Raw genomic sequence first — 16,950 nt, forward strand, 5'->3', positions numbered from 1 at the left:
AAGTGTACTACAAGTGATGCTCTGTTTTCTCTCCCTGCCCAGGCCAATACTTAAAGTACTAGGGGCAGCATTTTCTTGAGTCTCATGACTTCCTGAGGGCCTGTCTGGATTTTATCTCCTCCCTTTACCAAACAAGTTATCCTAACAGGACAGCTGAGGTTTGGCATCTCCACACTCTTTCTCCGCCCCCCCACCGGAGTTGTCAGAGTCTGGTTAGTCATTAAAAAGAGACGTTTTCAATATTTTCCTTCCCCAAAAACGCATAGCTTACAGAACAAAAAGTTGACAAGGTACCATCTTAAAAGCATAAATCTCCATGGCTGCTCTTTAACTTTTGTTTTCAGGGTCCCCAACACCACTTCTGGCATTTAATTGTCTTGCTTTGTGTTTAGGAGAAGCCTTCTTCCTTTCCTGATGTCGGTATATTTGGGGTTAGGATCTCATTTGATCCTAAGCTTCTAGTTGTGGGAGGAAGCACGCCAGCTTGAAGGGTGAGAATCAAGCAAGCATTTTCTTCCCAGTTGGTGGCTTGGCTGTTGTTCTTACCATCTCTGAAGCAGCCTGCCACAAGTATCTAACTTCTCATTGTTTTGTGTTTCCTATTTGGCACGTTCAATGGGAAGGATTGTGATGGATGCTGTGGTAGTGCATTCATACCAAAAACCCTAGTGTTATACAGTGAGTTGCATACATGTACATTGTACACGACTCCCATGCTTCCCTGGGCGTGCAATGGAAGGCTGCATGCTGAAGAACACTCAGTGAGCAATCCCTGTTTGAGTTAAAGTAGTCATTGATGGAATATTCTCTTCCTGCTGTTTTCTCAGTGGAACAGCCTGAGGTAGGGGTGGGAGGGGGAATATGAGATAAACTGTTCTGTCGAGTTTCATGGGCAGAGGCGTAATGATGCTGGAAATCGAGTTTCTTGCTTTCCCTCCCTCCATCACTCCCTCTGTTCCCCTGTTGAGTAAAGATCAACCTGTCACTTCCAAGTTCAGTCAGCAAATACCACAGGATGACAGGATGTTAATTTCCCTGCTTTTTGTTCTTCTCTGTGGTCTCCAGTTCCCCTGGGTTGCTTGTGTGATTTATTTCAAGCTCTTACCTCGTATTCAGTGGTACATAATATTGCAGAATTTCTGCTGTGAAGGGTTGGAAAGCTTCAACAGATGATGGCTTTAGCTTTTGACTCGTAAAATAGTTGTTCATTTAATTAAAATAAAGGGTACAGAGGGTTTTTGACCCTCTGTGCAGTTGGGAGGCTTGGAAGGGCGCAGAGCTGTTGTGGCACTGTTGAGGTGTGGTGGTTGAAGTTACACCGCGAGCCTGCTCAGTGCTGCTGGGCGTTTAGGCAAGAAGCTGAAAACAGTAACCATGTAAGGGAATGTTGGCTGTTATTTTATGTCCTGACAGAATTATTGTTTTTCTTCTTGCTTTGAACACATAATGGAGGAGTGGTTGAATGGCATTTTTTTAGTATGTGCCAAGACACAAGTATAAAGAGAATTCTTCTGGACACGTCTCATATCATACTTATCTGTCTTCTGAATTGCAGTAATGTTCGGGGTTTGTTGCTATAAACAAGTAAATGTTCTCTAAATGCAGGCTGGTAGTACCGTGGTGAGCTGTTTGTTTAAAATGTTGACTTAACCCAAGTCTGTTAGAGGTCTTCAGTTAGTTTGACTTTCTAGATCAAACAAGTATGAAAGCTGCTTTCCATCTTCTTTTGTGTTACACCTCAGCCTTTTAGAAAAGAAAAACACGACAGCTTAAAACTGCATTTATACCTTGGTTTTCAGCAGTTTGGAATGCTGATTGGTGGTCTGCTTATAAATAAAAATGTCCTCTGCGACGCTTTTTAAGATCTGTGACTTTGAAAATACTAAATGTTTTTCTGACTGCTACCACTGTACACGTGGGGTTGTTCTGCTGAAGTTGTCCATGAGACAGTGTCGTATCTGCCTGTAGGAGCTTTGTGTGGGATATGGAAAGGGGAAAAAAGCCTCATCTGCCTATGCTTTCACAGATAAGTTTGAACAGGAACCTGCTCAAGTCTCAGCTGAGAAGCTCTTTTCCTCTCTTCCTTTCCTTCTTCCTTACATGCAGTTTTCTAAAGAATTTGCCTGTGCCAAATTCTCAGTATATGGCAAGAAGCAGTATCAGGAGCATGTTTTGGATGACTTTTTAAGTTTGAGGGTTTTCTCTTTAAATGCTAGAAGACAATACACAGGGATACTAACGTATTTAAGAGAAAATATATTTTAAATCGTCTGTTAGAATAATTATTTTCTACCTTTTAAGTAAAATGTGTTTAAACTAGTTTGCATATATGTATAGCCATCAGTTTCATTTTAGTTTAAGCGTTACAAGAAGTCTTGTATTTCTGCTTGTTGTCTTTTACTGCTGTGAAATGCATGCATAAGCTCAAATATAGGTCTGATAACCACATTCAATGCCTGTCATTAGCCTCTATCCTGAAAACAGGATTTGCCACTTAATAAGCCATGCAGAAGCAGAGGATGGGGGAGGCAGCCCCGGTGTGAGTTACAAGGTAGAAGGTAGATCTGGTCTCTGCTTTGTGGCTTTAAAATCTGAATAAATGTGAAGTTGGAAATGCGGAACAAGCCCAGGATGACTAAGTGAGGCAAATGGGTGTTAATGCATATATAAGCTTTTAACTGAACAAGATCATGTTTAAGCTAAATGCCAGTACCTGAGGCGATTTGGTTTAGAGCTCTCTAGGAATGCATACGTTTTCTTTCCCCCTGCTGAAGAGGTGCTTTTCAGCTGTACTAATACAATACATTTAGTGTTTGGTTACTAGCCAAATGAAGCCCTTCCTAAATTTTCTTTGCTAAAATTCAAGCTAGTCTTTGTATTTTTTTTTTCATCTTGTTAAATCTCAAGCTGTGACACTAATTTGGACAAATTCCTAGCCAGTATTTGCTGCTGGCATGTAGGTATTGACACGCACACCTGTAGCAGTTGTGGTATCCTTGCCTGTTGTTAGTCCCCTTCACTTTGGTAAAAGGGACCCTACAAACTGGCCTGCCACAAGAACAGAAATTGCACAGCTTTTCTCAGGGCTGCACTAAGAAACCTGAATGATGACCACATTTAATGGCAGGCTGGTGGACTTCCAGCTGTCTGCTGGTAGGTGTATCATGTTTTGTTTGCTAGGCTTCTGCCATGGTTTTAGCCCTGGCCAACAGCTAAGCAGCACCCAGCCACTTGCTCACTTCCCCTGACCAGTCAGTGAAAGTGGGAGAACTCATGAGCTGAGATAAAGGCAATTTAACAAGTAAAGCAAAGCCACTTGCATGAGCAAAGCAGAACAAGGAATTCATTCCCTATTCCCCATGGGCAGGTGTTCTATCCCCAGGAAAGCAGGGCCCCAGCATGCATAACAGTTACTGGGGAAGACAAACATCATCACTCCTAACGTCCCCCTTCTTCCTCCCCCAGCTTTTTATGCCAAGAATGATGTCTCATGGAATGGAATATCCCTTTAGTCAGTTGGGGTCAACTGTCCTGGCTGTGCCCCCTCCCAGCTTGTTGTGCACCCCCAGCCCACTGGCTGGAGGGGTGGTGTGAGAAGCAGCAAAGCCCTTGGTGCTGTGTGTAAGGGCTGCTCAACAACAGAACCACCTCCATATAAAACAGAAACATCTCTATAATATCAAACACCATTTCCAGCACAAGTCCAAAACACAGCCCCGTGCTAACTGGTATGAAGATAATTAACTCTGTCAGCTGAAACCAGGACAACTTCATGGTTTTTCTTTTTTTTACTTGGCACTGTAAATTCAGGTTTTCTGCAGCCATTACAGCATTGATGAAATGTATTCATTCTACTTGAGCACCCTAGATGCTCTTCTGCCAAATGAGAATGTTTTTGGCATCTTGCTGACTGGTTTAGAGTTCGTACACCAAATCGCTTTAATTCTCTCGTACTCTGAATCTTGTTTCACAGAACAATTTCAGTGTCCTTCCTTCCAAGCCTTAACCTTTATGAATTGAATGGGAAGGTGGCTGTGTTCATAGTATTAAGAAGCTACAGTTTTCATGTAAACTTCTATTAAGGTGATTGATATTAAAAATTACCCAGTTCTTGGGCAGTTTTTTCTTTTTTTTTTTTTTGTTCTTAATGTTGCAAACAAATGATACAAAACTTCTAGTTAGAAGGTGCAAGAATCCATCAGGCAGAGCCTCTCTAAAGCTCTGCATGGCAATTTGATGGGTCATCTTTTATCTAGGCACAGAAGTACTGATTTCCTAGTCTCCAAGTATTGTTGATGTCAGTACCTTTTGCTATTTTAGGACTCTGCTGACAGCTTTTAATGATGCGTGGCATGCCAAGTTTTTCTGGATTTAATATGCTGACTTAATTTGTAGTCTTGCAGTATTAATGCAGCATCACAGTTCTTGAATTTGAAGAATTAATCCTGTACTTGGGCAGCCTACATTCTGCCAGGGTCCTTATGTTGGATAATCCTTATCAAAACTAAGACTGGTTGGAAGGGATGAGCAGGGTGTTGTAGGTGAAGTCAAGGCAGCTCACATTCTGAAGTGGCGACTGGTGTCTATACAGTGTGGACAGGCATTACTCAGAGAAGTGAATGTTTTTTATATCTTACAATCTTGAAGCTACAACTCTACCTTTCTCTGTCTGGCATGACAGAAATCATGTCTTTACCAGCACAAAATAGGGGAAAGCCACAGTATGGCGGTTGTCCTTTGGCACAGTTAGAGTGCCCTAAACTGACACTGGGTTTTTATTGTGGTTTTTTTATTGGTGTTTTCTTTTACTCTCTTGTTCAGCTCCCCAACTGACGTAGTTTGAAGCATGTATTCTAAAAATATGTTGAGATTTTGTGATTATTTGAATTAACATAACTTGTCTTAGGCAAGTAAAGTTTCCAGATGATAGCCTTGAAATAGGTTTAAATACACTGGGAACCTCACATACACCTTTTACAGAATTTTTCTTGCATGCCTAAGTTTTGCATAGTTTACATTGGTAAAGTATGAAAATACTTGACTAAGGCCAGTAAGATATGAAGTATCCACCTTTTAAATCCAGCCTGTTTTCTTCCACTGGGGCTGCTGACACCTTTCTGTAAGTGAAGCCAAGTGGGTGAGAGATGAAGCACTGCCCCATGCAGTGTGTTTGGAAGGCCAGTGCTTTGGCCTTGGGCCAGCAGGTGCCACTCAGGACAGGGACAGTCTCTGCTGTCTCTCAGTGGCTGCAGAAGAACATCCTGCCCTGGGTGTAGGAAGCCTAGTCAACAGATGGCTAGGAAAACTGGGAGTTGTTTTGCTTAGTCCCTTTTTGAAGCACTGGGGTGGTTGGGCATGGGATAACTCCTTTCTATCTCCTTATCTCATGAAGAACTGTAGGTTTTTCTTTCAGGTCGTTCAGGTATAAAAATTGGTTGGTCTCAGGCACACTTGCTGTATACTTGTTTACACTTACACCAGTGTGGTGGGTAAAACCTGACTGGAGGCCAGGTGCCCACCAAAGCCACTCTATCACCCCTCCTCAACTAGACAGGGGGAGGCTTGTGAGTCAAGATAAGGACAGGGAGAGGTCATTCACTAATTACTGTCATGGGCAAAACAGACTCGACTTGAGGAAAATTAATGTAATTTATCACCAGCCAAAATAGGATTGAGTCATGAGAAATAAAATCAAATATTAAAATGCCTCCCCCCACCCCACCCTTCTTTCCCAAGCTGAATTTTATTCCCCAGTTCTCTCCCTCTCAGCTGCATGGAGGGACAGGGAATGGAGGTTGTGGTTAGTTCATCACACGTTGTCTCTGCTGCTCATTTCTCCTCAGGGGAGGCCTTCTCACATTCTTCACCTGCTCCAGTGTGGGGTCCCTCCCATGGGATACAGTCCTCCACAAACTTTTCCAACATGAAATTGTCTCCCATCTTAACCACATTATCCCAGAGGTGCTACCACTGTTGCTGATGGACTTAGGCTTGGGCAGCGGTGGGTCCGTCTTGGAGCCTGCTGGTATTGGCACAGTCAGATATAGGGGACCTAGAGGAAGTTTCTAGCAGCTTTTGCAGAGGCCACCCCCGTAGCTCCTCTGCTACTAAAATTTTGCCATGCAAACCCAAAACAACTGGGAAATTACTACTTTTTAATGATGGTACAAGTTTACTGAACTTGATTTAGCTCAATATGGAAGAGCCACGCTGTGATACTGTCCTGCTGGCATTAGTGGTGTTGTAGTAGGTGAACTGTGAGCCTTCTGCTGTATTTCAGTACAACCATTGACACTGTAAGCTCTTTTGAAGAAAAGCTTAATAACTAAATATCTTGCATGTTAAATTTGGAGTCGAACAAAGCCAAAGAAGAAGTAAGTGTATTGGGCAATCTTCTTAATTATTCTCAGCAGCTTGAAAACCTAGGTTTGTTCTGCTTAATAAAGCATGGAGTTAAATGCTCACAGTTTAGAGTTCTGGATTAAAACAATACATTTTTTTTCATGAAAAACTTGGGGATTGAATGCCAGGCAAAAATGCTAAACTTTAGTACAGTTTTCTGTACCTAATTCATGTGTGTGTATTACGAAATTGGCCAGCTCAGCTGCTTGGCACTTTGATGGCACTTGGATTAGTCATGGAGAGAAGTCAGTCTTTGGACATTATATTTCAGCAGCTGGTTTATTTTGTATGTAAGACATTGCTATGTTTTGCTTGATGAAGAGCCCACCGGTGGAATGCTGTTACATCAGAAAACATAACTTCAATTAGTATGAACTTCTAGAATGACACTTGAATTAAATATTAGCATTTTCTGTGTGTGAGTAAGTAAACAAAGGACTCTGTTTTAATCTCCCTTCTCTGCAAGGAGAAATAGAAGGGGAACCTGTATTTAAAACTGTAAAATGGGGGGTGGAAGCTTGACTGTTCAGTTTTCTGTGCTGATTTGGCAAGATCAGAAAGGCTTGTAGGTTTGTTTTGTGGGGTTTTTTTTTGGGGGGGGTTGAAAGCTGTTATGATTTTATTTTTAAATCTAATAGTTAGGAAAGACATTAGCCTTTTATTTTTTCTGGGGTATGGGAGGAGGTTAAACTCAGTACAGGCTCTTTCACAAGGAGAGTTGGTAATGCAGTAACTTTTTGCAAACTTGTCTCTCTCTTTCAATGCTTTCTAAATTTTTGGAATAAATGCAGTGCCTCCTCACAACTTGAGTTTCACTTTCACTGTGGGGTTGAAATTCAACTACATTTGCTGTATTCTGAGATTTACGTCTTCACCTGTGTAAGACAGGTTGTGGTATCAAAGCCTATTGCTGGGGTAGGCGAGCTCTGCCCTTCCCAAATAAATAGCAGTATGGGATTGGGGGGGGAAATATAGGTTATAAAGCAAAAAGGGATGAATAGGAGGCCAAATCTTTCCTGTGCTTCTGATATGCATGTTTGAAATACTTTAGACCTTTTCTGCTACCCTTTCTTCATCAAAATGCTTGTGTCTGGTAGAGAATTGAGCTTTGAAGTGCTTTCTGCCCGCACAGAAAAGCAGCGATGCAGTCGCGCAAGTGCTGAGGACTTCGGTTCTCGGCCGCTGCTTCGGACATTGAGTTTTACACCCGGGAGTTGCCTTGTTCTCGTGGCTCCACAGTGTTGCACTGTGGGTTTCTTCCCAAATGTGCCTGTAGACACCCATTCTTGTGTCTGGCTGTTCATAAAATGGGAATGTTGTCAGTTACTTACCTGCAGAGGTGTGTAACCCAGTGTCCTTTATGCTGATGTGTGGCATTCAGATCTGGTAATAACGGGAGGAGTGGACACAATGCAAAAAGTCTGGATAATTGCAAGTGAATTTCAGTTGCAGGTACAAAGATGTACTTCCTCTGCAGTGAGGAGGTAGATGGTGGTGGGTCTACAAGATTAATTTTACATGGCTAAGCAAGCTCAAATTTGATTTGAAAACTGACAGTTATACAATTAATAAAACTTGTATTGTAAAAAGTTATTTACTGATCATCTAAAATTACTGTTCCACTTATGTGATCAAATATAAAGAAGCTTATTGGATGATGTGGTTTCTTGGCAAAAAAGAATTGTCATCTGTTGAAAATATGTTTAGCAAAGTTAAGGAGAATAATGCAGCTTCTGAAATGAACCTTTAGCATTTCATATGTTTGACGCTTCATTTAGTTTGCTAAGACACATTTGGAAGAGTTTTGTGTTGTTTACAGAGGTGCTTAAATGTTTCTTAACTATCTTTTTTTTTTTCTTTTCCCTTTTCAGTCATTATTTAACCTACTGGAGTTTCGAAGACTAGTTTTAAATTTCAATCCTCCTGCAAATGCCCAAGACTTGCCCCGAAACCAAAAGGTAAAATTAGAAGCTGAGTTCCACTGGTGGCTGATAAGGATGTTTCTCTCCTGTAATGGAATTTTGCACTGTTCTGCACATTAGATGAGCACAGGTTTTATAGGGCTGTGCTTACTATTACAGATCTTCCATAAAATATATCAGCTTGACAGAGTATGGGGACAGGGTGTTGAGAGAGGTGACACTTGCTCCGTGTGCTGCTGCTTAGACCAGGTTTGGTGGAAGGGCTTGGCTGATACAGCTGTAGCAGCACTGCCACAAGCAGGAAAGCATTTCTCAGGTGAATGGAGCTAGTGTTAGCAAACATGTTTTATTGTGGACCCCTCATGCTGCGTGGCTGGGGGCATGCTTTTTGGTTACACGCATGGGTTTGATCTGTGTAGCTTTACCAGCAGCACTGTTGGTGCTGACCTGGCCACTTCATTGCTTTTTTCAGGCCTGTTAATTACTTGTAACTCATGATCTGAGCTTAAGCTTTCAGATGGTAGCATGTCTCTTCTGGCCCTCTCACAAGGTGACTGTTTAGCATAAATTTTCCAATGTTTATTCTGGTACTCACATGGGATTGGGAAGCAGGGAGGGGCTCATGTTTCTTGTGACCTCAGTCTAGCGAGGTCATGGGCTGAGGACAAACCGGACCAATTTTTCTTCTTCATGGGTGCCCTCTGAGGATACATGTAAGGGGGCACCCTGGTTTCTATGTCACAAAATAGAAAGGAAGAAATGGGAAGGGGAAGTGACTGTATGAAGCATGAAGGCGTTTGATGCCCAATTTCTTAGCAACTTTTTTAGTGATTTTTTTTTTGCATAACCGGAAATGAGACTACTGTCTTTAGCCCCTTACTTTCAGGTTTTACAGAGAGGTGTGTGTTGTCAGCCTTTTTTTAGTTGTTTGGTACTTTAGGCTTGTCTGGAATGTTGGCTAGCAAAAGTAAGAGCTGCAATTCAAAAAGCAAGATAAAACAAACATAGAGAAGATAGCGTCCATTTTCTAAACCTTTAGGTATGTACCATAAAAGGGATGTTGCTTGTTCAGTAAGAGCTGTATTTCTTCTGTTTCCACCACCCTATTCAAAGAGCAAGTTGTCACTTATATGGTTGGTTCGTTTTTTGGGTATTTTAGGAAAAATGTTTCTATTAAGTCATGGGATGGTGTATAAATAAAAAAAGGATACTTTTGGGATCAAAGGGACAGTGTATTTTACTGAGACACACAGGATAAAGTCATGCTTTACCAAAGAAAAGAATTACTGTACAGAAATTACTGTACAGAAATTACTGTACAGAAATACTGATTTTTCTGATTTTTAGATTGATTTTTCTGCCAGGTATTTCATTCTTAGTCATATAATTTGTATTAGTAATATCCTTCAGTATTCAGAGTTCTTTACCTTCGCTTCAGGGTGTAAAAAGGAGATGGCATCTAAGGGGTGACATAAAAAAATAGATAATAGCAAGCTGTAGTCTTTTGAAAAAGTCTTGCCCAAGCACTGGCACTGTCAGCCAAATGCCTTTAGCAATTCCAAAGAGCTATTTAGAAATTCTGACCATAGCAGGCAATATTAAGGCTGCGTGAAGTAGTGTGAAACCAGGCGAGTGCATGGCTTTGTGCACAGACTTTGCTTGCTGCAAGCCTGCTTGTGAGAACCTCTGGCAGTAGGTTGTATCCTCTCCTTCGTTAATTTAAATTCCAGAATGAAACAACTTTACTAATCGATGTATTCCTCTGTCTTACCTGCAGCTGAGTAAAGATCAGCTTAGTGCTGAAATATGGTTTGGGGAGTATTTAGGAAAAGATGGAATTTACTTCCATGTGGTTACTTGTTTTAAAACGATCTCAACTTGGTTTTGTTTTGGTTTTTATTTTTAATCTAGTAATAAGTATGGTATGTGACTGACATTCCCTAGGATCAAATTTCCTTGCTAATAAAGACCAAGTTTTAATAAACCCAGATTTTCAAGAATCTGTTTTACATCCTGTTGTTTGCCCAGTTGGTGGAAAGTACAGTTTAATGCTAGGCTCATGAAAATATCTTGATTTAGAATAAAAGCATGTGGTTGTACTTAAGGGAGTATTGCACAGTGGGATGCTTTTGTTCTTTCCTATCAATATATTGAATCCAAATGCTACTATTAATCATTTGCCATGTAAAATTTTTAATCCAGAAGTCATCAGTACACATCTTGACTTAAAAAAAAAATCCTGAAACCGAACAACAACCCCACCCTGATGCCTCAGCTAAATAGATGTTGTTTTTCTGGATTTTTAAACTTGGGCCTATGCTTAAGATCTTCAATCTGTTTGTTTTTTTTGTTTGTTTGAAATTAATTTTTCTTCTTTGGTGTGTTCTTCAGCTTCTGTAGAACAGACATGATTCTCTGTAGCTCTTTGCTGTCCCAGTTCTCTTACCTCTTGCTGTCATATGAACAGATCTTTTCTTGGTGTACACAGTGAGGCCAGCTAAATATTTGGCCTCAACAGTATTGTTAGGAAATATTTTATTATCAGAGGAAGTGGGTTACTGTGCTACAGGTTAGCACACCCTTCCCCCTGTTTCAAAATTATCACTATGCCTGTGTCCCGGCACACAGATTGACAAGGATGAATGTTTGCTATGTATTAAACGTGCAGACTGCTTGGGAAGCATTTCTTAATCATAAATTGTTCCAACATTAGTGTATTAAGAAATTATTTGTGCAGGCAAGATAGGTGATAAAATGTTCAATGCTTTAGATGGAACTTTACATTCAATTTTTATTTTAAAGCGGATTTTAATTGCATTTTTTGATGGTTGATGCACTTACAAAGTTGTGTGGTATTGAAGCATCCTGGTAAAATATATCTGTATGTAAAACTTGAAATTCTTTTATTTTTAATAGGTCACTTCATGAAAATAGTTAGAAAATAACTTTCAAAATTTGTTTTCCTGTTTTGTTGTTTTACAGTGAGTTGACTCTGAAATAAGGAGGTTGCTTTTATAGTTAAATTTTCATTTAATGCTAAATTAGGGTAACATCTGAAGTCTTCAGATTTGCTGTGAACTTTGTTTATAATTGGCAGGTGTTTTGCAAGGTGGACTAGAAGAGCAAGTAGAACTGGGAAATTTGCATGGCTGGAAATACTTTATTAGTTATTATGTAGAACACATTCCCATTCACCATGTATAATTTCTAAAGCTAAAATAAAACATAAGTCCAAAAAGCTTTATCCATGCTGGATTGACATAGGAGTAACTAAACAAGTCTGCTTTTTGAGCATATGAAATAGTTTGTTTTCAAGTATTTCCAGTTTGACCGGCATCTGACATCTGTGCTGCCTTTCAATGACACTTTGTCCTAAATACAAGTGGATATTACATGGGTTTTAATTTCACAAGTATTTGTTGACTATCTACTCCAGACTATGAGTGATACCCAATCTCCACAGCATTTGTAGCCTGTAGCTTAATCTCTGGTTTGATGGAGTTGTGTTTGGGTTTACTTGCTTTTCATTATGCAGGCAGGAAAGTGTTTCTTCTGCTGCTTTCCTGGAAACCAGAAAAAGAACTCCATATTCCCCATTTCTCTTACTTCTGTCAAGAGAAATAATAATGATTTGTGTACACCCTATAAATTTAAATGTCAATAAACAAAGCTTAAAAATGTACTAGGCAGTGTGTAAGCTCACAAGAAGTTATGCTAGAGGAATACTAATTGCAGTAAAATCAATGCTGCTTATAAAATTAGTGTGTATTGTTGCAGCTATTACTTCAGGCTTTGTAAGTCTTGAAAAAGAACAGTTCTGTCTTAAATGCAACTCAACTCATCCACTTGCCCATCCAGCCACAGCAAGTTGGGGTTTCAGGGAGCTTTCTGAAAGGTACTTTTCTTCCCAGAGAACTATATGATTTTGTAAATCGAAGTAAAAGGCGTGCAACACTACTGTGTAGAACTACAAGTAAGCTCATGTGTTGTTACGATCTTTGGCTGGATATATACTGAATTCATTGGGTAACACTTCTGTAAAGTAGACTTTTGTCACCCCTTTGTTTAAACATTTTTAATTCTTTTGCAAATACAGGAACATAGGAATCTGCCTTTTATGCGTGAATTGAGGTACCTGTTTGCACTTCTAGTTGGTTCAAAGAGGAAATATGTTGACCCATCGAGAGCAGTTGAAATCCTTAAAGATGCTTTTAAATCAAATGATTCCCAACAGGTAATGCCTCTCTGTTTGCATCAGGCTTATGCATGTTTTCATATGGTTAGTTTGCAATAGGGAACACTTGAAATGGACAATAAAAATGCAAAAGTCCATAGAAAAGAAACATCTCATTTGTCACAGTCTTGATTTTTTTCCCTAATGTTATGTGATCTCCAGTCACTTTTATTTAAAACAAAACAAAATCCCAAACAACCAAAACACCCCCAACAGCAACAGACAACTCTGGACAGCATGACTACTTTATTCAGCATGCTTTCTTCCTGTTATTTTAGAAATTAACATAGTTCCATGTTCTTGCTACTAGGGTTTTAGTTTAGCTTCTAAGTCTCTGTCTTTTTGAAAAAGCTTTACTCTTCTGATCTAACAGTACATCCAGGACTAGTACAGTCCCAGTATGCTATTTGTTAGTGTAGATACTGGTTTGGAGGATCCTCATATTCAGGATTCTTGCCTAAGTCCTGGTGTGTATATTCTGCTTTTCTGAGAAGCACTTTCTTTGGCTACTTTATTTCTCCCATGTGAGGTTATGTGGCGAAGGTATTTAATTACAAACAGCATTCTGAATTTAGTGGTTGATGAAAGTAATATTAGTCACCACTTGTTTAGATACCAGAGGGTTTGAACAATGGGATTCATAAGATGCCTTTGGAGTAGCATGGTTTGAAAGCTGAGCCAAAGTAATAAGGGTCACAGGACAGTGTAATGACTGAGGAACACTAGACCCTTAGTGTGCTCTAAAAGCCACCCATAAAAAACCCAACCATACTCTTAGACATAGGGTGGTTTTGGAGCTCTTGGGTGAGGGAACGCTGCCATACTGACACTTGTGAAGTGAGACTTTGCATTCTGTTACATATGTGAACATACACTAATCATATTGCCTTTTTCAACAGCAAGATGTTAGTGAATTTACACACAAATTATTAGATTGGCTAGAAGATGCCTTCCAAATTAAAGCTGAAGAAGAGAGGTAAGATTTTTTTTTTTCTTTCCTAGCTCTGTATATTGAACATGTTGATGAGAAAAAGCAAACCAAACCACCAAAAATCCACTTCTCACTTTATGGCAAAAAAAGATCCAACTCCTGCAGCTTATTTTAGTTCAACTGTGTTTTTTCCATACATGCTAATACCTTTGATTTTCCATAAATTACCTTTTTTTTCACCTTCTTTCATGTTAGAAACCTTGCTGAGTGAAGTCCTAAGTATACAAACAGTAAAGATGTTTTGTACGTAATCAGTTAGGCTTTTGCATTTGAATGCAGTTTGGCTCTTCATTCTTGTATCTTACATGCTTCAAAACCTTGCTCCAATTTCTCTTCTCAGAAGTAAATACTAAGCATTTGTATAAATGAATCTGTAAACTGTCTTTTGAATGCATAATAGTTTCTAGAATGTTGTAGGAAACAGTTTTTACAAGGGTTCTGTGCAGTTTGACCCCTCATGAATTGAATCCGATTCACATAAATTTTCTTAGAATGAAGCACTTCTGAAACTTAATTTTCAGAATATTCTTACCATTACAGATCACAGAATCACAAGGTTGGAAGAGACCTTTGAAGATCATCAAGTCCAATCGTTCCCATCTTAAGCTAAACCATATCCCTAAGTACCTCATCCACCCTTTTTTTTTGAACACATCCAGGGAAGGTGACTCAACCACCTCCCTGGGCAGCCTGTTCCAGGCCCTGACAACTCTTTCAGTAAAAAGATTTTTTTTCTAATACCCAATCTAAACCTGCCCTGGCACAGCTTCATGCCATTACCCCTTGTTCTATCTTCTGTCACCTGGCTGAAGAGACCATCGCCCAGCTCTCTACAACCTCCCTTCAGCTAGTTGTAGGTGGTGATAAGGTCTCCCGTCAGCCTCCTCTTCTCCAGGCTAAACATCCCCAGCTGCATCAACCGTTCCTCATATCATTTGCCCTCCAGCCCCTTCTCCAGCCTGGTTGCCCTTCTCTGCACTTGCTCGAGGACCTCAATGTCCTTCTTACGGTGGGGAGCCCAGAACTGCACACAGTACTCAAGGTTTGGCCTCACCAATGCTGAGTACAGGGGCACAATTGTCTCCCAACACCTACTGGCCACACTGTTTTTGATACAAGCCAGGATGCCATTGTCCTTCTTGGCTGCCTGGGCACACTGCTGGCTCATATTCAACCTTCAGTCACCCAACACCCCCAGGTCCTTCTCTTCCTGACAGCTCTCCAGCCAGTCTCCCCCAGGCCTGTAGCACTGCATGGGGTTGTTAGGGAATTGTTGTTGTTGTTAGAGGAAAGTACAAAACTTTAAGAACAGGAACTGAAAATACAGTAGGTGGCACTTCCATGATGCATCCAGACTATTCCACTCCTGGTTGTATAAGAGTTCATAGCTTTGTCTTTGATTTTTTTTTTTTTTTTTTTCACTAACATGCCCTCTCTTTTCAGGGAGGGAGAGAAACCAAAGAACCCAATGGTGGAGTTGTTTTATGGACGATTTCTAGCAGTAGGTGTCCTTGAAGGTAGGCATCTGAAATTACGTGGACTGGTGCGCTCACGTCTGTTTAGTGCTTCTTGACATTCACAGGTGAACGATGCAGTTGTGGCATTTTAGCTACTTCTGCAGAGGTGTACTTGGGCAATATGCATTTGGTTTGACAAATTTGTCCTGAGAATGTGAAACTGAAAGTAAATGTAGTGAGCTGTAGTGGTCCAGAAAGACTGCTGATAACTTCCAGGAGGTGAGCGTATGTACTGAAGTGCAGTAGAAGTTAGGCTTGAGATGCTGGGCAAGAATGCTTGCAAGAAATAATTTGCCACTTACTAATAGTACACAGAAAGCAAGTTACTGTATTTCATTAAGCTCCTTTCTCATGCTCTGCTTCAATTAATGCAGTTCAAAATTTCAATTGTTGCATTTTCTCCTGCACAATTTCTGGCATGGATAGCTCACCCTCTTCACAGTACAGTTTGTTGAAAACAAGTCAGTGGAAACCTGCTCGAGGGCAGAGTTGGAGAGAGTATTGAAGAGGTATGACAAGGTTCCCTTTATTTTATCTGCATATAGCAAGTAGATAGCAGAATTCAGCATTCTCTATTTCCAGGAGGCCAGCAGTTCTGGAAGTATTTTTAATTTTCGGTATTCTGCCCCCAACCCAAGAGTGAATGACTCCTGAGCTGCATTTGAATGAAGCAGCTGTAATCTTTAAAGTGGCTTCCTGTTTTTATCTCTGCTTGGAACAGTGTATCAAATGATTCGCTGTCAGATGTCAACCATTCTGCAGATTTCTTGGTCCTCGGTATTTGGCTACTTTCATCCCTTACGTCCTCACCTTAACTGAGGAGATCTGTAAAAAACAAACCAATGATAAGAAGCTGGCAGATGTAAGACTTTAGGATGAAATCAATTGAAATTGTACATCGAAATCACTTGTCACCTGTATTTCTTCTCATGTTTGAACTCTTTATTCACTGTTACCAAATTATGGTCTTGTTTTCAGGACAGAAGTGACTGTTCTCTTCTGTGCTTTTATTTTTTGCTAAATGTACTTGCACAGAGGGCTGTTTCATACCAGCAGTTCCGTTGACTTTGCTGAAACCTTATACAGTTGGGTTACTAAACTGCTGTTTGCAGGAGCAGGACTTTGATTTGTACGTGTAGAACTTCCCATCCAACTGTGGCACCATGTCATTTTGAGTTTTGTTTTTGAACACACTGATAATAAACAATATAAAAAAGGGAGGAAAATGAACTTTTCATTTTTCACAATTGAAGTGCCTTTTTTGAGTAATTATATTTCAAACATATAATTGTTCATTGAGAAAGTGTGGGTACTGTTGTGTAGATTAGGTCAGGTGACCTGGGATTGTTAGGGTTATTTAAAGGTAAATGTTTGTTCCTAAAAACCTTAACTATTAATTTCTTGTGTGAAGGTAAAAAGTTTGAGAACACGGAAATGTTTGGGCAGTATCCACTCCAGGTTAATGGCTTTAAAGATCTGCATGAGTGCCTAGAAGCTGCAATGATTGAAGGGGAAATTGAATCTCTCCATTCAGAGAACTCTGCAAAGTCTGGACAGGAGGTGAGTTAAGTGCTTCTGTGGGCTTTTCTGAGCATGATGTTGTAGTGCTCTTCATTTTTCTTTGAGGTTCTTGGGAGTTTTTGTGACCTGCAGCTGTGCAGGTTCTCACTGGGGGATTGTATCTCTTCTGGAGTATCCAGAGTATTGTCTTTTTGTATTTTTTGTAAGGGATACAGCCTGTGCTTATTCAAAGTTGGCAGAATTAAGTGCTTAGAGTGCTTTGGCACAGCCTGGTTTCCACCTGTTGCTGATACTTGATCTCCACAGGGGTTGTGGGCGTAATGTCCTATGTTAGCTGGCCACTGCGCTGCCTGACTCGCTGCC

The 16,950-nt window shown here is 40.3% G+C and overlaps 1 protein-coding gene across 2 annotated transcripts in view; it reads left to right on the forward strand.

Annotated features, from left to right (window-relative positions):
* Positions 1 to 16,950, forward strand: part of USP25 (ubiquitin specific peptidase 25) — a 92,385-nt gene that overhangs the window by 43,993 nt on the left and 31,442 nt on the right. For both annotated transcript variants that reach the window (XM_084269769.1, XM_084269770.1), the window contains exons 6-10: positions 8,274 to 8,360; positions 12,421 to 12,558; positions 13,458 to 13,534; positions 14,993 to 15,066; positions 16,478 to 16,626. In XM_084269769.1, the coding sequence (XP_084125895.1) occupies positions 8,274 to 8,360; positions 12,421 to 12,558; positions 13,458 to 13,534; positions 14,993 to 15,066; positions 16,478 to 16,626 (525 nt within the window). The remainder of the gene's footprint in view (positions 1 to 8,273; positions 8,361 to 12,420; positions 12,559 to 13,457; positions 13,535 to 14,992; positions 15,067 to 16,477; positions 16,627 to 16,950) is intronic.

This window comes from Gallinula chloropus, assembly GCF_964237585.1.
Source record: "Gallinula chloropus genome assembly, chromosome: 1".
Lineage (NCBI taxonomy): Eukaryota > Metazoa > Chordata > Aves > Gruiformes > Rallidae > Gallinula > Gallinula chloropus.